Source organism: Gorilla gorilla, chromosome 21, assembly GCF_029281585.2.
Source record: "Gorilla gorilla gorilla isolate KB3781 chromosome 21, NHGRI_mGorGor1-v2.1_pri, whole genome shotgun sequence".
Classification (NCBI taxonomy): Eukaryota; Metazoa; Chordata; class Mammalia; order Primates; family Hominidae; genus Gorilla; species Gorilla gorilla.
The window spans coordinates 53701966-53723642 of record NC_073245.2 but is presented as its reverse complement, the minus strand read 5'-3'; the positions used below and the strand labels follow the sequence as shown (position 1 = coordinate 53723642).

The following is a 21677-nucleotide window of genomic DNA, read 5'->3' as shown; positions in this document are numbered from 1 at the left end:
GGGTTTATCAGCTGAGTGCCGTCCCAGCCTAGACCTTGGAAGGACATCAGGAAGATCAGTTGTTTAACTTGCAGCTGTGTATTCCACCTTTGCAAAACCTGACCAGTAGGTGTCAGGAAAAGGCCTGGGAAAATGAAAATATGCCTTAAGAAATCTTTATGGAAATCAGGCAGAGATATTGATTACCTGTTTTCTTTTGGCTCAGTAAGGGTGATCTGCCTGGGATCTGGGCTGATAACTGCTTGCTATTTGTTACAGGTTCACCCAGGAGAACCTCCGTTCGACTTGGAGCTGTTCTACGTTAAGTATAGAAATTTGTACGTCTATTTAAAGTATTCTCTGTATTTGGGTTTTATATGAATAAAACTTTTTTTCTCTTGTGACTTTATTATCTTCTACATCTTCAGAGTCTTGCCTCTAAGGCATGACCCACAGGTCTTGGCTGACTCAAGTTTACCTTAGGCAGTAACGCTCAATTATAGCTGCACACAGAATTACCTGGAGAGCTTTTTTAAACCTCTAAAGCCCTTGCTCCACCCAAGACCATTGCCTCAGACTCAGTGGGGCCCAAGGATTGTTGTTTTTTTAAAAACTCCTTGGGCAATTCTCATATGCAACCAGGGTAGAGAACCACTCTCCTGTAGCATATGCTCTTTTCCCCTCTTGTATATTTTCGTTTCTGCTACAGACCCACTTTCACCAATGTGTGTTAATGATAACCTGCCCACAGCTGCCCTCCCTCTGTTCTCAGCCAGTTCCTCTAGAAGCTGCAGAGAGATCAGTTGCTTGGAATTACTCCGTTTTGTTTTGTTTTCTGTTGTTGCCCTTAAGAGGAAGGTCTTTCTAAGCCCAATCTCCAGCAGTTTTACAATAACCCATTTTACTATTTCTGTGTTAGGTGGTCACCGTGTTTATTGAACACCTTAAAGCTCGATCATTTGCTAGTTATGTGCTTGCCTGACAATTTGTATGTCTTTGGATAGTTCCTACTTACATTGTAAATGGGCCACAATGGAAGAGCTCGAAAAGGATCCTCGCATCGCACAGAAGATCAAGCGATTTAGGAATAAACAAGCCCAGATGAAGCACATTTTTACGGAGGTGAAGCAATATTTACTGACTCATTTGACTGCTGCTTTTCTTGCAGCAGTAAATACTGTGTTTACGTTTTTAAGTCCAAGTTAAAGTCCTATACAGATCTGTTGCTCAAGTCAAATTGATAAATGTGTGCTGATTTGCAACAAAACTAGTCTAGATTCAAGTCAAAGAAAAGTATCCACCAAAGTTAAGGGTCAAACCTTATAAACTGACAGCTCGTAAGAGCGTGCATCTCAGTCTGAATACTAATAAATAGCTAGAGTGAGAGGAATATGCACACAATTCTTTTGTCCCTGCTCCCTCAACCCTCTGCAACCCAACCCGAAAAGGACATTTCAGAAGGTCCTAAAGTTTGAATGTAAAAAACAAAACAAATCTAAAAGTGAGAGAAAGTAAACAAATAATTTTATTTATGTAAACTTGGGAATTTCTAAGTATTGTACGTACAGCAAGAGGAAGGACTGATGGGTTTTAATATTAAACAAATCTATAATGCTATATATCAGAAAATGCCACAAACCTTAACCTTAATGTGTTATTCTTGGAATAAAGACTAAACCCTGTAATATAGCCTACACAGCCCTTTGTGTCTGTTTTCTGATCTGTTCCCAAAGCAGTGGTTTTTCCTTGGCCGAGAATAGAGGAAACTGTGCTGGGGTATATAGAAGTAATGCAACAAAAGTTCATATTCTTGTGGGAAGGAAAGGCTCTTGAGAAGATTGGAACACATGAAATTAAGGAGGAATAAATAATACTGACGAGTAGTTCAACACTGCCTTTGGTCTTGACCTATTCAACATATTTGTTAGTAACTTGGGTAAATATTTTTGTGATACAAATAGTAACTTAGTTTTGAATAGAGCTTTGTATCCATTATTTCCAGCTGCTTTATGAGGTAGCTAAAGCACACGTGGAGGAAACTCAGGCTCCAAGAGCCTGCAACTTCCCACATGCACAGAGATAGACTCCTGATGAAATCCTAACTCCTGAACACCCGGGAGACGTTCTAACCAGATCCAATACTGAGAGAATAAATGTCAGGATCAGCCTGGGTTTGCCTGGACAGGGTAGGATGAATAAATGTAGGAATAAATGTAATATCCTACATTGTTCTTGGAATCTTTCTGGTTCTGAAGTGAGGAAAATGACTGGGTAGCAGTTCTAGGGAGAAAACATATTGCCAGTTCAATTAACTACACATTTACTGTGTGTCAAGAGTAGGACATGGCTGTTTAAAAAGTAAACGAATCCTACTAATCCTAGACTGCACCAATAGAACAGTCCTGCTGTACCATGCTCTTTTCATTCCTAAATGCTGTGTTCATTTGGGTACCAGGATTCAGTGAGGGACTTTGCAAAACCTGAGGGCAGCTGCAAGAGGACTGTCATGGTGGGAATGGGGCATAGGTGGAGAGCGGACTGCACAATGGTAAGAGCCTGGGCTCTGCAGTCAAACTGCCCCTCCCAGCCCAGCCTCACACACACCTGGGTGGCCTCAGGCCATGGCATAAGCTCCTTCAAACTCAGTATCATAGGAAAAAGCAGGACTCCTGATAGAATCAGCCTCACAGAATACCTGCAAGGATTAGATCATAGTTTTCTTGCCATTTTCAGCTTTATTGGAGTATAATTGTCAAAAAATTATATTTAAGGTGTACAACTTGATGTTTTAATGTATGTTTACATTGTGAAATAACCACTATAGTCAAGCTAGTGAGCATATCCATCACCTCACATAAGTAGGGGGTTTTTTTTCTTTCTTTTTTCCCCGCTAAGGGTGAGAACACTTAAGATTTATCCTCTTAGCAAATTTCAAATATATAATACAGTATTTTAACTGTCATCACCATGCTATACATTAGGTCTCCAGAACTTATTCATCCTGCGTAACTGAAATTTTATACCCTTTGACCAATGTCTTCCCCATTTACCCCTCCCCTTCATCCCTGGCAACCAGCATTTTACTCTCTGCTTCTATGAGTTTGATTATTTTATATTCCACATATAAGTGAGATCATACAATATTTGTCTTTGTGTGTCAGGCTTATTTTACTTTGTATAACATCCTCCAGGTTCATCCATGTTGTTGCAAATGATGGGATTTCCTTCTTTTTTAAAGCTGAATGATATTCTATTGTCTAGGTATATACACCCCACTTTCTTTATCCATTCATCCCTTGATGGACACTTAGGTTGTTTCCGTAATCTTGACTATTGTGAATAATAAAGGACACAATGTTTATAGCAGTGTTTAACTCATAGGCACTATTCCATAAATATTAGCTTTTCGTATCATTAAGATGGAAACGGTATATGAAGAACTGTTGAACAAACTGGGTTTTTTTTTTAACCCAGATAGGGAGGGGATTGCTGAAGAGCCTAAAGAGAGAGGAAAGAATCCTCTTACTGCTGCTGTAAAGGAAGCAGTTCACGCCAATGAGCAATAGTTATAAGGAAAGAAGTTAAGTTATAATTTACTAATGATAAAGATCATGATGCTACTCCTAAAGAGGTAGAGATAAAGCTGTTTCGACAGTGAATCAGGTCTTGAAGGGTAGTAAATTTCTTAGTTGGGAATAATTGAATCTGAGAGGCTTGCCAGGGATGTTGTAAAAAGTATCCTGCATTGATTAGACGATGAAATTAGCCCAAAAGTGCCTTGCAGCCTAAGTGGCAGTAAGAGCTCTTCAGCACTCCTGGAGGAGGGCTTCGGCTTCTGGGTAAGAAAGACCTGGGTGAACGGTCCAGTTAACATAGCTCCGTCAACTTGGTCACATTACTTAATATCTCTGAGTCAGTTTCCTAATCTGTAAGGTAATTATAGTACCTACTCTGTAAGGTAGTTTTGGAGCTTAAATGAAAGTACTTAGCATTACTCTGGACATACATTAAGTATTTCTATATGTTGCTTCTTGTTGTTTTGTAGGTAAACTTTTTTTGAAGCACAGTGTGCATAAAGATAAAAGTATACATCTCAATGGATTTTTACAATGTAAACACATTTGTGTAACTACTACCTAGATCAGCAAATAGAACATTGTCAGCACCCAGGAAGCTTCCCTCATGCCCCCTGCCAGTGTTAACTATTGTTGTTATTAAGAAGAAAAAGAAACTGTAATTCCTAGTTGCCAAGGGCTGTGTTTGAAATAAGGACCAGTAAGGAAAAGGGAACTCTTCTGCTGATTTTTGTACGTTGCTATAATGACCAACAGGGAATTATTACCTGGCTAGGGTGTAGCCTCTAAGATGGTTAGATCCTTTAAATTTAGTCATGGAGAGCAGGATTTGGAGACAGTGAATAAATGCCGTGACTTTTATTCTTAAGCAAACCCTTTCTTTTTGTGTTTGTTGATAGGGCCTAGAGTAGGGATCACTTAGAGATAACACCCTAGGTGTTGGATTTGAGGCAAGGGGACATACTTCCTAACTGTTCTTCTCTGTTTGTGTTAGCCTGATGAAGACTTGTTCAATCCAGACTATGTAGAAGTTGATCGCATCTTGGAGGTGGCCCACACCAAGGATGCAGAAACAGGGGAGGTGGGTATTTGCCTCTCCTAAAGCATCTTCCCTTCTTTCCACATATTTCACTTGTTTTAACATGTGGCCTTTGTCTTAATGGTATTCCTGTCTAGTCATGTAGGGTGGTTTTTCAGAGGTTGGCAGACATGACTGACTCCTTTAACCTAATAGAACATTAAGTTTCTTTCCTGTTTTCCCACCAGGAGGTAACACATTACCTGGTGAAGTGGTGCTCACTACCATATGAAGAAAGCACATGGGAGCTAGAGGAAGATGTAGATCCTGCAAAAGTTAAAGAATTTGAATCTCTTCAAGTTCTCCCTGAAATTAAGCATGTGGTAAAGTAGTTTTGTCTCTCTCTGGCGCTTCTCGGAACATGTAATTTTATGAACCTTGCAATCATGGAAGTCCACCTGGCTTGTTCCTAGGTGGTTTCTGTGGTATTTTACCTTTGTTACTTCTCATTGAACCCTCAATTCAGTGTTTTCCACCCCAGATCGAACTTTGCCAGCGCCCTTGTCACCTTTAGGTCTCAGGTCTATTTTGATGTATGTGACATTTAAGAAGCTTTGATATTGGCTTAGATTTCTTGGTGTGCGGCTGTTGTATGGAGTCAGTAAAATAAAATTTGTAAGTAATGGCTGGTGTGCAAGAGAAGCTCAGTAGTATCTTTCCTGTTTCTTATCTCTTCATCAGCTACCTCTTTTCTTTGATTTTCCGTTCTTCACTCAACTGGAATATTATTAAGTGGAAGAACTGTCCTTTATCTGCAGATCCCTGTGACTCCCACAGAGAGAACATAGGTTTTTGATAAACATTATTGAATTTATTTGTTTTTCTGATGCTGGATTATTACCACTCAACTGCCAAGATCTCCCAGGGCGCCTGAGAAGTATATAGATTATCCAACAATTAAAAGGAGGGGAGTTGGGATCAGAGCTTTTATTTATTTTTTTATTTTGAGATGGAGTCTTGGTCTGTTGCTGGAGTGCAGTGGCACAATCTCAGCTCACTGCAACCTCCATCTCCCGAGTTCAAGCAATTCTCCTGCCTTGGACTCCTGAGTAGCTAGGAATACAAGCGCATGCCACCACGCCTGGCTAATTTTTGTATGTTTTTAGCAGAGATGGTGTTTCACCATGTTAAGCTCGTCTTGAACTCCTGACTTCAGGTGATCCACCTGTCTTGGCCTCCCAAAGTGCTGGTATTACTTTGGCGTGAGCCACCACAGCCAGCCCAGAGCTTTATTAAGGTGTAACTAACTTGAAAAGAGAATCAGTTGTTAAAGAATATGGCTATAGGCTGGAATGATCAGTTTCTGTTTAAAAAAAATTACCATTTTTATATGAAAAACTGTTATCCAGTTCCTTATTATTTCTTGCTTTTACATCACTGGAAGGTTGATACTCGGAACATTAAACCTAGGTCCCTGTAGGAGTCCATTCAAGAGCAGTGTTTTGTTTTTGTTTTCTTTGGCATATGAAAGGTAGATAGAGGTGTCTCGAGATGCAGAACTGTGATTAGAAACTTACATAGTTCACAGTGTTTTGTTTGCATGGTTGATTATTATTCTTTCAACCCTCTCCCCTATATACTGTTTTCTGCTTTTAATTCAACTTGTCAGTCATCTATTAAGCATTTGCTGTAGGTTGATTCTTGTGTGAGATATGGTAAGAAACAAGGTATAGGCCCTGCCCTCAGGAGCTCACAGTCTAATGGAAGAAGCATGTGTGTGCATGGATAAATAAATACAGCACCAGGCTAATTGTGGTGTGTGGTGTAATGCAGTGACGGACCAGATAGAAAGCAGGGAGAGTTTCATTCTGAAGCTAATTGTAAGTTATTATCTAGAAGCAATCAGGATTCCTAACCATTCTCTCAGCCTGACTCCTACTTAGTTCCCCCAACCTATACATTACTCAGAAGGTAATAACTATAGTTTGAAACCAGCCTTGGGACAGTGAGATTTACCACTGTCCTCATTAGTATCCATGTTATGCTCCTAAAACATCATTCTCTATCTATTATGCTGTTTGCTTTCCTCCCTAGGAGCGGCCTGCTTCAGACTCCTGGCAGAAACTTGAGAAGTCTCGCGAGTATAAGAACAGTAACCAGCTCCGGGAGTACCAGCTGGAAGGGATGAACTGGCTTCTTTTTAACTGGTATAACAGGTAAGGAACCAAAACCAGCCCAGATGTTTGTACCCGGAGGTATATTATTGCCTTAGCCTGGAACACCTAGAGTCGCAGTAGCAGACTGGTGAGAGGGAGCAGCATGGCCATCAATTTAGGGTGGTAATCTTTGCACATTAATCATCCAAGACTTACTTTATTTTTGTCAGTTGTTTCTCCAACCAAAAGGAATGATCTTTAGACATCGTTGACTTTGTGCCTTTTTTTTTTCTTTTTTTTTTTTTTTTTGAGATGGAGTCTGGCTCTGTCGCCCAGGCTGGAGTGCAGTGGCGCAATCTCAGCTCACTGCAAGCTCCGCCTCCCAGGTTCACGCCATTCTCCTGCCTCAGCCTCCCGAGTAGCTGGGACTACAGGCGCCCGCCACCACGCCCGGCTAATTTTTTGTATTTTTAGTAGAGACGGGGTTTCACCATGTTAGCCAGGATGGTCTCGATCTCCTGACCTCGTGATCCGCCCGCCTCGGCCTCCCAAAGTGCTGGGATTACAGGCGTGAGCCACCGCGCCCGGCCTTTTTTTTTTTTTTTTGGCCAGCCACACCAAAAGGTTGGGCTCAATCTAGATGAAACAAAATCCAGAAGATCCTTTAAAGCTGTTTTCTATTTCTAAATCCTTAACCAAAAAAAACAAAACAAAACAAAAATATATATATATATTTATAGGAATATATATATATGGGAATATACAGCTATACAAAAACTTTTAAATATTTTAAAACTTCTTGACTCTTTGTAATAACACTTAAGAGTCAAAAAGTTTTAAAAAAAATTGGAAGTTCATCAGTAAAAAAGTTACAGTAAGCTAGGGTTAATTTATTATTGAAGAAAAAATATTTTTAAATAAATTGAGTGTAGCCTTAGTGTACAGTATTTATAATGTCTACAGTGGTGTGCGGTAATGTCCTCGGCTTTCACATCACCCACCACTCACTCACTGACTCACCCAGAGCAACTTCCAGTCCTGTAAGCTCCATTCATGGTAAGTCCCCTGTATAGGTATACCTTTTTTGTTTTTGTTTTTTAATGTTTATTTTTTAGTTCTAGGGTACATGTGCCAGATATGCAGGTTTGTTGCATAGGTAAATGTGTGCCATGGTGGTTTGCTGCACCTGTCAACCTATCACCCAGGTATACCATTTTATTTTTTTATTTTTTATTTTTGTTGAGACAGAGCCTCGCTCTGTCACCCATGCTGGAGTGCAATGGTGTGATCTCAGCTCTCTGCAACCTCCGCCTCCTGGGTTCAAACGATTCTTCTGCCTCTGCCTCCCTAGTAGCTGGGATTACAGGCACTCGCCACCTCGCCCTGCTAGTTTTTGTATTTTTAATAGAGATGGGGTTTCACCATGTTGGTCAGGCTGGTCTCGAACTCCTGACCTCAGGTGATCTGCCCACGTTGGCCTCCCAAAATGTTGGGATTACAGGTGTGAGCCACCGCGCCTGGCCAGGTATACCACTTTTAATCTATATTTTGCTCTATTTTTACTTTGCCTTTTCTGTGTTTAGACATGTTTAGATACACAAATATTTACTATGGTGTTACAATTGCCTACGGTATTCACTGCAATGACATGCTGTATAGGCTTATAGCCTAGAAGCCATAGGCTATATACCACACAGCCTAGGTGTGTAGTAGGCTATACCATCTAGGTTTAGTAGGTATACTCTATGATGTTCCCACAATGACACAGTCACGCAGTGATGCGTTTCTCGGAGTGTGACCCCATCCTTAAGTGACACATGACTGTATTTTCTCCCAAATTAGCATGGTTCTGTTTTGCAAGTAGGCAAAGTATGAATAATAATAATAACTAACCTCAGTTTAATATGTGAAATGATGATAAAGCCTTCAGTGATAATCTTACAGGTATGTGAAGCATCTTTTCAAGTTATAACCAGCCTCTATAAGTTTCCTATATTGATAATGAATTACCTATATTTCTCACTCTCTGCAGAAAAAACTGTATTTTGGCTGATGAGATGGGCCTAGGGAAAACCATCCAGTCCATCACATTCCTTTCAGAAATATTTCTGAGAGGAATCCACGGCCCTTTTCTCATTATCGCCCCTCTCTCCACCATCACTAACTGGGAGCGGGAGTTCCGGACATGGACAGAGATGAATGCCATTGTGTACCACGGCAGCCAGATCAGCAGGCAGATGATCCAGCAGTATGAAATGGTGTACAGAGACGCCCAGGTGAGCCTCATGTGAGATCAGAGACCCAGGGACTGCCTAAGCTCAGAACAGCCTTTCTGTCACTTATCTTCAGAAGTTCCAGTGCCCTGCATCTTGTGTTAATGTGGAATGACTTTGTAATATGTTTGTCAAGGCTGACTCCTGCTCTCCCTGGTAGCTCATTTTAATTTATGATACAACACAGGATTGTAGAGCGTGCTGTCTAAACTCTGAGATACACCTTTTTTAGGACACTGAAAGTTTGACTTACTTATTGGTTTATGAAGTTACTTTTATATGCAGAAGATTTTATCTGAATTGTTATGTGTTCAGTGAAGAAAGTGAGCAAAAGAATTACTATACAGAGAATGGATTCCCAGCCAGGGAGTTTGGAGAGGAGGTTAACAGATTTGACAGAGAAGGATAAAGAGAAAATAGGTTTCAAATCATTAAAAACACAACAGCAACATTTTCTCTTTTTTTAAGTTTTTAAGTGCTGTCACTTAGCTGAATATAGTTGTGTGTCTGTCCTGCACACTGGTTTTTATAATTAAGGTAAAAATTAAACGATTTCAATCAGAGGAAAGCCAGTGGTCTCTCCAGAGGTTTCAAAAACAGCAGAGACACTTGGAAGAAATTTAAGAAGTGCTCTAACATGATGCAGCTCTGCTCTTGAAATGTGATGGCAACACCAAGACAGTCTGAAAAACAAAGCTGTGTCCTGCCTAGTAGCGCTTGTCTTAGGTGAATCAGGATCATTACCTTCAATCTGTGCTAGAACTCAAATTATAAGGTGAAATTAAGTCTGAAAAATAGCAGAGATTTCCTTTGGGCATTCAAACTATGCATGGTTTAGATGGACTCCTGGCTGGGAACTTGTGAACAACACCTATCTGATTTCCTTATCATGACAGCTAATAAATAAAAATGCTCCCTTGCTGTGCCTTCCATATTGCCCATCCTTCTCACCTTTGTGAGGGCAGATGTTGTCTCGCTTCTGTTTCATTGATGGTGTGAGGCCTTTTGGCTAACTAGCTCGTTCATTCTTATATTCTCTTTTCTCACATGAGGAAAAGCAGTGCTTGTCTTCTCACCTAGGCCCCAGCATTTGTAGTGCTGCCTCCTGTAATCCAGCAGATATTAGCAGAATTCTATAGCCATGGTGTAAAGCTTTGACTTTGGTTGTGTCATCCTCAGGGAAACCCCCTTTCAGGAGTCTTCAAGTTCCACGTCGTCATCACAACATTTGAAATGATCCTAGCAGACTGCCCAGAGTTGAAGAAGATTCACTGGAGCTGTGTGATAATTGATGAAGCCCACAGACTGAAGAATAGGAACTGCAAACTTCTGGAGGGTCTAAAGCTTATGGCCCTGGTGAGAGTTAGCAGCTCTTTACATAAACACAGGTTCCTTTTGTTCAGCTTGGAGGAAACACTCTTTAGCCATTCTGCATGTAACTTATTTCTGCCTAGTCCTTTTACATTAGATTTTCTTTTTTGGTCTCTATAACTGCAATAGTATAGGAATTAAGATTTTTTGGTTACAAACTGGGTCAACAATTTGACCTTTGCCACAGATTGATTTCCATAGACTTAGGAGGACTCTTAAATACCATGAAATATATGACTTGGAAATGTAAGGTGTTTTGGCTGGTTTCCAGGCCCCTAAATGAACTGGTACCAAAGATGATGCCCTTTTAACATTACTGCCTTGGCACAGTGCCCAGTATCTGGTGGGGAGGCACTCAATAATATTTAGTGAATGAGTGAATAGTTGCTTTAATTAACATGAACGTGCTGCTGGAATCAGTGATGTGAAAGGAAGGTTGATTCGTTTATTGACTGTACCCCTATGATGGCATATTATCTTTTCATTAAAGCAGATCAGAATTGCCCCACATTGAGCACTCAATGCCCTGGCTTAATTTTCCCCACGAAAATGCACTATTTTGATGGCTCAAGCACTGTTCATCATGTATGTTTAATTTGCACAGGAACATAAAGTGCTTCTCACTGGAACACCCTTGCAGAACTCTGTGGAGGAGCTCTTCAGTTTGTTAAATTTTCTGGAGCCATCACAGTTTCCTTCAGAGACCGCTTTCTTGGAGGAATTTGGAGATCTGAAAACAGAGGAACAGGTAATTAGGGACCCGAAGAATTGAGGAGACAATGTGATCGTTATCTTCATCAAGAAAAGAGCAGGATGCTATGGGGCCAGGATTTAGCAAGTTGTCACATTCCTGGTAAAATGAGCGTTACCTCCTTTATTTTATGTGTTTGTGTATGTTGGGGAGGGTAAGCTGATTATTAGCAGTTCTTATTGCCCCAGAGGATAGATGGGTCCATACCCAAAATATCTTATGCGCCCAAAATATTTTATGTTGGTGTATCGGGCCTCCTTGCTTCACTAATTTCACATATTGTGCATTCGCTGATTTTGCTTACAGCTCTGGTCTCAGGAGCATGGTGCTTTCTTTTGCTTCCCTCATCCTTCATCCTTTCCCCTTCAAAATCTGCAACTTGTTCCCAGGCCCATCTTCTCGCGTACAGCACAATACACAGGTAGTGAGGAAAAGAAGGCAGTCACATACCTGGAGTAGTTGATAAGTCCACTTTTGTCCAGATCAACTGCATTTCTGCAGTTTTCAAGGTCCAGTTCCAAGTCTACCTTGTTGGACTCAAAGCTAATAAAAAACAACTGATAGTAATAAATACTCTACTAGGGATTATAGAATCTCCACTAGGGATTATAGAAATAACCCAGACAAATGTACGTGCCATAAGAGGAACAAATAGTAGAGGTGGTCCTTCAAAGGAGAGACAGGTTACATCTATTTGAGAATTAGAAAAGACTCTAGGGAGAGAGTACAATTTGAAAATGCATCTTGAGGGATGGGCAGCTTTTCACAGGTGTCGAGAGAAGAGGTGGTAACCACTCTGCATAGAAAAAAAAAAAACCCAGCATAATCAGAGTCATGGTAGTTATTCACTAGTGGGGAAACATCTGATTAAGCTGAAAACAGAGTGGATGAATTGGAAAATATAAGGCCAGAAGGGTTTAGGGTTATATTGTGGGAAGATCTTGAAAGGTAGTTTGAAGAATTCAGTAGGTAACAGAGAAGCCATGCAAGGCCTTATTACAGGAATGACATAATTAGCTCTGCCAAATTAATCCAGCAATGGTGTGTAAGTGGGTTGGGGCAAAGAATGAGGGGAATGAAAAGGTTTGGGAATTTTGCCCACATGTCAAGCGTACACTCTGGGGTTCCAGTCTCTTTCTTCCTACTTCTGATGCAAGTCAGGCTTGCATCAGAGCAGTGAATAATCAAACTTAATTCCTACATTTGCCCTATCTATTGATTTTCAAAAGCCAGCTCTAACCTTCTCTCCGTTTTTGGACCATTAGAAATGCATCCTCTTCTCCCATTGCACTTAATTTGTGGTATGCATTTTTTCTTCTTCCTAGACAAAAGATCTCCTTGAGGACAAGGCCCACATCTTCTCCCAAGTTGTGTTTGTTGTATTGACCAGCACAATGTCTGGCATATAGTAAACTCTAAATGATTCAAGGTATGAACCAAGAGAAGGGCAAAAGCTGAACCCAGCATGTGGCAGATTGACATTTGTCCCTATCTTTAACAATCAGCTAGCTGTGTCTTTTCTCTTTAGGTTCTTATATAGTAATTCCTTACCCATATGGGGGATTCCATTTCTAAGTACCCTTGGTTGGTAAAAATGAAAGTCTCATAAAAAGATTAAGTTTAAGATTGGAGTTAGGTAGGAGAAAACCATAAAAATGACATCAAAACTTTTTTTTAATATTTATATATAACAATTTAATTTTAAATGTTTTGGCTTTATTTTTTTAATTGACAAAAATATGTATCATGTACAATATGTTTTGAAATATGTATACATGGTGGAATGGCTAAATAGAGCTAATTAGCACATGCTTTTTGTGAGAACATTCAAAATCCACTCTCAGCAATCTTCAGAAATACTGTACATTGTTATTAACTGTAGTCACCATGTTGTTCAGTAGATCTCTTGAACTTATTCCACTTGTCTAACTAAAATTTTGTATCCTTTGAACAATACCTCCCTACCCCGCCCCACCCCCCCAGTCCCTGGTAACCACTACTCTAATCTCTGCTCTATGAGATGTCTGTATTTTAAAACACAGTAAATAAACGTTCTGGAAGGCATCTGTTTCCAAAATAAAGCATGTTCATCATTGTCTAAAATGTGCTTTTGTAAGTAACTCTTCTAAATCACTCTCTGTAAATCACTTTATATTTCTTCAGGAAGCAATCTCGCAGCACACAACTTGTTTATGCAGAGTCTACCCCTTTTAAATTTTTGAACAGCCGTTTCTGACTTGAAACGTGATTTCTTTTGCACTTTCATCTTCCCTTATTTTGTTTTACCATCAGAGTTAATCTTACCGGTATCATGTTTTAGCTCCAGGTTAACTCAGGTACTTTGACTTTGAATCCCTCAGTCTGTCATTGTCTCACTGGGAGGGGGAACAAGTCACCTTGCTGGTGCAGTCAGTTGCATAAAGATCTGCTGTCCAGGCCTGTGCTTTTAGGGGAAGAACAGACAAATTGTAGCAAAGAACACCATCAGACTTAAAGTGCCCCTGATGTGACAGATTCCATGATAGAGTAGATGTCACCTATAACATTAGTTCTTTACATACTGCTACACCCAAGCATGTATGCTGCTATTGTTACTTAAAAGGTATAGGAGGAATTGTTTTCCAGATCATCTCTACTTCTTACTCCATTCTCTCAGCGTCTAAGTTTCCTTGTAATATATCACTCATACCTCCGAACATAATTTAAAATACTCTTCAGGTAATTACTGTGCATGTGGTGTGTGTATTAGAGAAAGAATGACAGAGAGACATGTTTTCTCCATCCTAGAGAATAGGTACTCTTTTATACCTTTCTCCCTTTTTATCTTCTGAGATTGCCACTAGATTCTCAGTAATTGCTTGTGAATTAAAATCATATCCCTTATTCCCTTTCAGTACTATTATAAGCTCTCCATTTTCAGGGGTCGATCATAATCTTTCTTTTAGTCTACTACCACAGTGCTATGGGTAAATGTTCAAGAAATTAGAGTGAAGGTTGGAATACCCCAGTAATCGTTAACTTGGGATTGAGGCAGGTAACTAGGTCTCATTTCCCTGGACAGGTAAAGAAACTGCAGTCTATCCTAAAACCAATGATGCTTCGGCGGCTGAAAGATGATGTGGAAAAGAACCTTGCTCCCAAACAAGAGACGATCATTGAGGTGGAACTGACCAATATCCAGAAAAAGTACTACCGTGCCATCCTCGAGAAGAACTTTTCCTTCCTGACCAAGGGGGCAAATCAGCACAACATGCCCAATCTCATCAACACCATGATGGAGCTGAGGAAGTGCTGTAACCATCCCTACCTGATCAATGGTGAGTCAGGGGCACTAGGAAGTAACTCAGGACTGCCATGACCTCTGCGAGAAGCTAATGATAATCAAATAACTCATGTATTGAATTTTCATTATATGCTAGGATGTATGCATTCTCACCTTTTTACAGAGTATAAAACTGAGATTCAGAGAGCTTGATGAATTTGCCTAAGTGGTATAGCTACTAAGGACCAAGAGCCAAGGTTTGAACTTAACTTCTGCCAACAAGCTGCCTCACAGCATGTACTCTGCCGGGCAGAAGATGGATATCACTCACCAGTTTGCTGCCCTTTATTTGTTCAAAGTCTGGCCCACACTTTCTACTTGGGGACAGGGAAATGTGTTACTTAGTTGAATCAGTGAAAGTGCTGCAATGAGATTAAAACTCTCTGTAGACAAATTAACAGTTAACCAAACTAGTTAGAGAAAATGTTGGGAGGATTTTTTTTTACTATGAAACTTTTGGAGAAATTTTAAAATCAAAATGTGGCTTGGATTATCTTACAGTCTTTGTGATGTCAAGAGGTATGAAAGTCCTTCTTGTCTGGGAAGGTTTCTTGGGTGAGTCAGCTTAGGACTTGGTATCTCAGATCCTCTCTCTACTTGGTGAGACTTCCCAGGAGAGTGGAGCACCCGCATTCTCTCCTGCTGCCACTGCAGAGCCCTCTGCTGAAGGCACAGACCAAAGAGTGCACCCAGCATCTCCTCACTGGACTGCTGGTCTAGGACCTAAGAATTCACTTCATTTTTCCCAGAATCTGTAAAGCAGAGTACAACCTTTATCCTTATATTCTGTCCGAGGAATAGTTTTGTTCCATTCCTTTTCAGGAGCAGAGGAGAAAATTCTAGAAGATTTCCGAAAAACCCACAGCCCTGATGCCCCTGACTTTCAGCTGCAGGCCATGATTCAGGCAGCAGGAAAGCTTGTGTTGATTGATAAACTACTCCCTAAGCTGATTGCAGGTGGCCACAAAGTACTCATCTTCTCCCAGATGGTGCGCTGCCTCGACATCCTAGAAGATTACCTCATCCAGAGAAGGTGAGACTTGTGTCAAAGCTCTGCATTCAACAATGGGACAGTTCCTTTTCTTTGATATTTTTTTGATCCATTCAAAAATTTTGTTTAAACACAAAACATTCAAAAACGGAGGAAAGGAATCTCCTTTTAAAGATAGACTGAAATTCAGAGTTAAATTTTATGACCAAATGGACCCAAGTTTAACTGTCAGGAGTAAATTTCATGACCTATGATGTAGAGTCCTTGCTTTGCTTAAAAAAAAAATTCCACATATTTATTTATATTCACTTTAGTTGGAGGAAACAATTCAAATAGCATTAGAAAGGGCTAGGAAAATAATGTATTTACATTTTTGTTGCTTAATAATGGTGAAAGAAATATATCCTGGAAATCATCACTATATCAAATTTCTGAAAGAGCATAAACTGGCAACTCACAGAGAAAGAATGTGGGGATATTTTATGTCCTTTCTCAGCAAGCCCTCTAAGGTTTTATGATGCACTGGCTATGGCATCCCAATTTATTTTCTTGTTCATACTCTTAGAATTCCTTGAATCTAAGTTACATTCCTCATGCAAGTAAAAAGTCTATGGTGCTGTGTGGGTTATTTGGATTCTGTATGGGAACTACATTTGTTACCTCATGTGTATTACTTTAGATTTTCCGTCATTGTGACACATCAATGATCTGAAGATGACAAATGAGTTTTTAAAAATTCATTCTTAATGATAAAAGACTTTCAAGATCATAGAAACTGGTAGCCTAGGCATTGCTAAGTCTAAAGAAAATCTTGTTTTCATAGCAAATCTCGGTGTCTTAACAGATGTTCTTATTCTTTAACATTCTGTTTGCCCTTGTACATTACATGTACTTTATAGCAAGAGGATTAAAAGAAATGACAAATTAAACTATGGGTATGCTGACACTTAATGTAACATATTCTTCAAAGTCTGATTAGACAATAAAATAATTCCTCAGAGCTCTATAGGAGAGATATCTATGTAAAGGATTCTTGAGACTTGTATTACATGAATAAATCAAAACTTGCAAAGCAGTTTTGTAGCTTTCAATTCACTATAGATTAGGAGCCTATTGCCAGAGCATTTGCTTCTTATATTATCTTACTCTTTAAAATATGTACAACTGTTAGTTTGCAGATTTTTAAAAAAGAACCCCCCAAAATGAGTAAAGGTGTATATAACAGACTTTTGGTAAGTACAGAAGTCTTTATTTAGCTCTCTTTTATGCTATTTTCTCTTTATTATTTATTGCTCATTTTGTGTTCAAATTACTTAAGATTGTAGTTTCTCTTGAAAATGCGAAAATATGTAACACTACCACCTGCACAACTCCCCATTCATCTTGGGGGTTATCTTCTCAGTCTGTTTTTTTCTGCATAAATATGTTTAGCTTTATTGTTTGTTTGAATTGCAGTGCTGTTCTACATTGCACTTTGTAACTCTTATTTTTTATTTAATATATTATGAAATTTTTTTCTTTATTTTTCTACAAGAAAATTTTAATGATCTATGTGATACTCTATTTTAAACATTTCCAATTTTTCAGCATTTTAAGGGACTCTATAAATGAATATCCCTTTAAAGTACTTACGTTTTCAGTATTTCTTTAGAATAAATGTCAGTGCACATTTTTAAAAACATTTGATACACTCAGTATTTCCAAAATGCCCTCTAGTTAAGAGTGTTTTATTTATATTCCTTTCCAAAATATCATATGAGAATGCTTTTTTTTCCACATTCTGATCAATATTGTTTTTACTTCTTAATCTTTGCTAATCCAGTAATTCAAAATTATTATCTCTTTAATTTGTAATAGTGATTACTAATGAGAATGAGTATTTTTTCATATTTGTTATTTATATTTCATTTTTGTGGATTGTGTATTCATGTTTTTCATACATTTTCTCTTGGTCTTTGACTTTTTGTTTATTTATAAGAATTTGTTGCAAAAACTTTCCCCAGTGTTGTTTTTGTTCTTTAATTTTATTTATGAGTATGGGTTTTCATTTATTTTATTTTTTGATGTCCTAAATTTTATAATAGTCAAATCTTTGTCTTAAAACAACTTTAAATCCTTTTTTAGGCCTAAACTTAAGCTTAAATTAATGTGCTTTAAAAGGCTTCTCTCTCATCTTAACCGTGAGACCCATATAAATATTCTGAAGTGTATATATATATATATTTTTTTTTTTTTTCTTTTTCTGAGACAATGTCTCGCTCTGTCACCTAAGATGAAGTACAGTGGCTCAATCACCGTGGCCTCAAACTCCTAGGCTGAAGTGGTCCTCCCGTCTCAGCCTCCTGAGTAGCTGGATTATAGGCATAGACCACCATACCCAGCTCTTCTTTTCATGTTTATGGCTTCTTCACCCAAGTTGCATCCAACAGGGTTCTTCTGGCCTTAATATTATCATTGCCTTTCCCTTTTTAGTTTAGTTTTTATTTTCATTAAAGTTGTATGTGCACATAATTTAAAGAGCCATATCATTCTATTACACTTAATGAAAAATTATTTGCTAATTCACTCTCTACCTTCCCCTAGTTTCTCATATCCCAGAAGCATTTACTTTCAACTCTTTATGCTATTTCTTTTGGTATTTATAGCTGTATCTAAATAATGGTATTAGTTGTAATGTCTTGATATTTTTCAGTTGTAGGTATTATCCGTTCTCACTGTGGAAGATGAATGTTTAGCCTTCTTTCACTGCTCCTCATACCGTCATGTATACAACTTCCTGTCCTCTCATCTTCCCAGTATGCCATATAATACTTTGAGTTAGGTTAATATTTGTTGTTTATTATGACTTAGGAAAATGTGAAATTACAGCTGAGTTATGTCATGTGCTGTTTACTTTTCATTTTTGTACAGTTTTTATTTTCTCTGAAACTAAAAATTATCTTTTTGATTGCTTATTTTTCTATACACCTATTATAATTCAGCAGCAAACTTTACCCTGGTTGTCTGAATCTCTGGTTATGTTCCAACACATCAGTTTCCTCTTCTCTAGGCCATCCCTTCTGGGGCCTCCTGACTTCCTCCTCCCTGGCCTGTTGCTGTTCCCCACAGAGTACACAGTTGTCAGCTGTGATCTGCCTTGTTTCTCATGCTGACAGCTTTCTTTTTTTTCCTCTTAAATCAGATCTTCTTGTTGGTGGATTCCATGTTGGAGCACCTCTTCCAGGAGCTCCTGAGAAAGGGTGAATGATAAGTAAATTTTGAGACATTGTCTGAAAATGTTTTACTCTGCTCTCATTCTTAAGGAATCTATTCGCGGGATTTGAGATTCTAGGTTGTAAATCATTTCCCTGCAGAATTTTTAAGGTGTTAATCCACTGTCTTCTAGCTTCCAGGGTTGCCATTGAGAAGTTCGAAGCCTGTAGGATTCTTAATCTGTGTATGTGTTATGTTTGTTCTTTTTAGAAGTTTTTATGTATTCTCTTTGTCCCCAGTCCTATGAAATTTTACAGTGAACTGCTTCATTGGTGCTGGATACTAAATAGATCTTTCCCATCTGAAATCTAAGTTCAGATGCTGGGGAATTTTCTTGACTTTATCTTTCATTATAATTATATTTTTTAATTTCACAGAACATTTTTTGTAATTTTTCCATTTTTAATAGCACTGGTTATTTCACAAGTACAGTGTCTTCTCCTGTCTTTCCAAGGCTTATCAGGATAGAATTTTTTTATCTTCATCTGTTTTCTCCAAGTCATATTTTTTCCCATTTGTTTGTATCTGTCTTTCATATTAGAATTTTAGGTTCACTTTTTTTTCGTTTTCTTCCCCCTCCAGCTCTTTACAGTGTTAGTCCACTGTGCCCTGGTCCCCGTGGTTTCTTATGAGAAGTTCTGCAGTCATTCACATTGCTGCTCCCTGTGTGCAATACATTAATTTATTCTGGCTACTTCTAAGATTTTCTTTTTAATTTTTGGTTTTCAGCAGTTTAACTGTGATCATTGGGATTCATCCTGCTTACTGAGCTTCTTGAATTTGTAAATGTATGTCTTTCATCAAATTTGAGAAGCTTTTGATCATTATTTCTTCAATTTCTTTTTTGTTTTTGCCCCATTCTCTTGGTTATTTGTGAGACTAATTACCTGTTTATTTGACCTTGAGATATTCCCCACAAGTCCATGGGCTCTGTTTTTTTAAAAACCCTTTTTCTCTCTCTTTTATCTGTCTTCAAGTTCACTGACTTTTCTTTATCATCTCCATCATGCTTATTAAGCACACTCTATGCTTTATTTATTAGTTCTAAAATTTCCATTTGGTTCTATGTTTATTAACGTTTTGTTTCTCTGCTGAGTTTTCTTATCTTTTTATTCATTACTTAACATTCCTTGACTTCATTAAGCGTCAGCATAATAGCAGCTTTAAAGTTCTTGTCTGAATTATAACATTGTAGGTTTGACGTTGACATCTGTTAATTGTCTGTTCCCTTGAGAATGAGAATAACTGAATTTTTCCCTAGACCTAGTGAATATTATGTTCTAGAGATTTAGAATTCTGTTATATTGCTCTGAAGATGTTGATGGGTTTTATTTGGAAGCAGTTAACTAGGTTGTGCTCAAAGTGCAAACTCTGTCAATGTCTCTGGTAGATAGTAGTTCCCATTTCAGACTACCACAATCAGGCCCGAGCAAGTGTGAGTCAGAAATCAGCCAGAAACTTGGGCAGAGTTTATACCCAGAGTTTGGGGTTCCCATCTCTATTTCTCTGCTTTCTGGGGGTCCCCTCTCACTCTCTGGCAGTCTTAGTTGCCCTAGGTACCTTCCCCTGATGTGTGTCAGAAAGACAACAGCTTTTATCAATTATAGCTGATCAACAACTTGCCACCATAATTGTGGCCTCCCCTCTGGCTGAAACCACAAATTTCTATTCTTCTCCAAGATCTGTCTGCTTTTGTTAACTCGCCAGTGCCCTCAGGTAGGTTTTTCTGTTCATTCATTTTGGTTTTTATAGTTTGTCCAGAATTTGTCATTTGCTAGAGGGTTGGTGTGTTAGGACCTTGCTCCTCCTTACCAGAAGCAGAGGCTGTGTGTTTCATATCAGCCTCATGTCTGTTATCTTAGGCCATCAGATGGGGGGCACTGTGGAGCCAACCAGAAGCTCTGAGTATGTGAGCAAGGCTTGTTGACTGTGCACTTCACTTTCCATATGGGAGCACTGTGCATCTGGCTGGACCATTTTCATTGGGGACCCTTCTATATCAGCATTTTGAGGTCCTGTTCCTCTTACTCTCCCCTGCCTATAGGTGGAAACTTGACTGTATTTAGAGCTAATTGTGGGGGAGGGGTGAGAAAGAGTAAGGGCTCCCACTATCTCTGTCTCTTTTCCCCTTTTCAGCATGGCACATTCACTTTTAACTGTGGTTAGTATCTTCTAGAGTAGAGAGGATCAAGATCTTTTATTTTACCCTCTTCAAGGCTGGGGTAGGTGATCTAGAGGCTAAGTAAATACTTCAGCAAATATTCCACCAGTTTCCCTGTTTTTAGACTCTGCGTCCCTGCTTTCGGGGATACCTAGTGCCACCAGTGTTTGATCCCGTCACGTGTTCTGCACTATTAATTAGGTTGTGTCTTGCCTGGGATTCTGCCTTCTTTAAATCAAATACGACTTTCCAGATGCCAGAATTTTATCACTTCTGTTCTTTTGGTGGATTTATTTGGGGAAGGGATTATACCTTTTTAAAAAATCCTTTACTGTCATTTTACTAGAGGTTTGGAGAGATCAAAGTATTACATGTGTATGTTCATAATCTTTAACTGGATTATTTGATTTTTTTTTTCATTTAAGTCTTTAGCCCTTCTGTAATTTTGGTAAATGGCATATAATCGAAGTCTGATTTTCATTTATTTCCAAATATATTGCATTTTCTAATTTTCTGTTTAGTAAAATAGTCTATTTCCCTCACTCATAAAATTCTATGAAATATAGGGAGATATTATATATACTGGATATGTGTCTAGCCTTTCTAGTCTTTTGATCAGTAGTTTTATTCCTTTGCATATTTAATATTCCAGATGAACTTCAGAATTATTTATTTATTTATTTATTTATATTTAGAGACAGGGTATTGCTCTGTCTCCCAAGCTAGAGGGCAGTGGCGTGATCATAGCTCACTGCAACTTTGAACTCATGGGCCCAAGCAATCCTCCCACCTAACTCCTCCTGAGTAGCTAGGACGATAGGCACATTG

The 21677-nt window shown here is 38.8% G+C and overlaps 1 protein-coding gene across 6 annotated transcripts in view; it reads left to right on the top strand.

Annotated features, from left to right (window-relative positions):
• The window catches only part of CHD6 (chromodomain helicase DNA binding protein 6), a 216602-nt gene that overhangs the window by 120373 nt on the left and 74552 nt on the right, over nt 1-21677 (top strand). For all 6 annotated transcript variants that reach the window (XR_010132270.1, XM_055372994.2, XM_055372996.2 and 3 more), the window contains 10 exons: nt 259-317; nt 984-1101; nt 4549-4635; nt 4821-4955; nt 6667-6788; nt 8761-9004; nt 10181-10357; nt 10977-11120; nt 14185-14440; nt 15268-15478. Coding sequence is in view for 5 of the 6 variants with exons in the window: in XM_055372994.2 (XP_055228969.2) it covers nt 259-317; nt 984-1101; nt 4549-4635; nt 4821-4955; nt 6667-6788; nt 8761-9004; nt 10181-10357; nt 10977-11120; nt 14185-14440; nt 15268-15478 (1553 nt within the window). In the remaining variant the exon portion in view is untranslated. The remainder of the gene's footprint in view (nt 1-258; nt 318-983; nt 1102-4548; nt 4636-4820; nt 4956-6666; nt 6789-8760; nt 9005-10180; nt 10358-10976; nt 11121-14184; nt 14441-15267; nt 15479-21677) is intronic.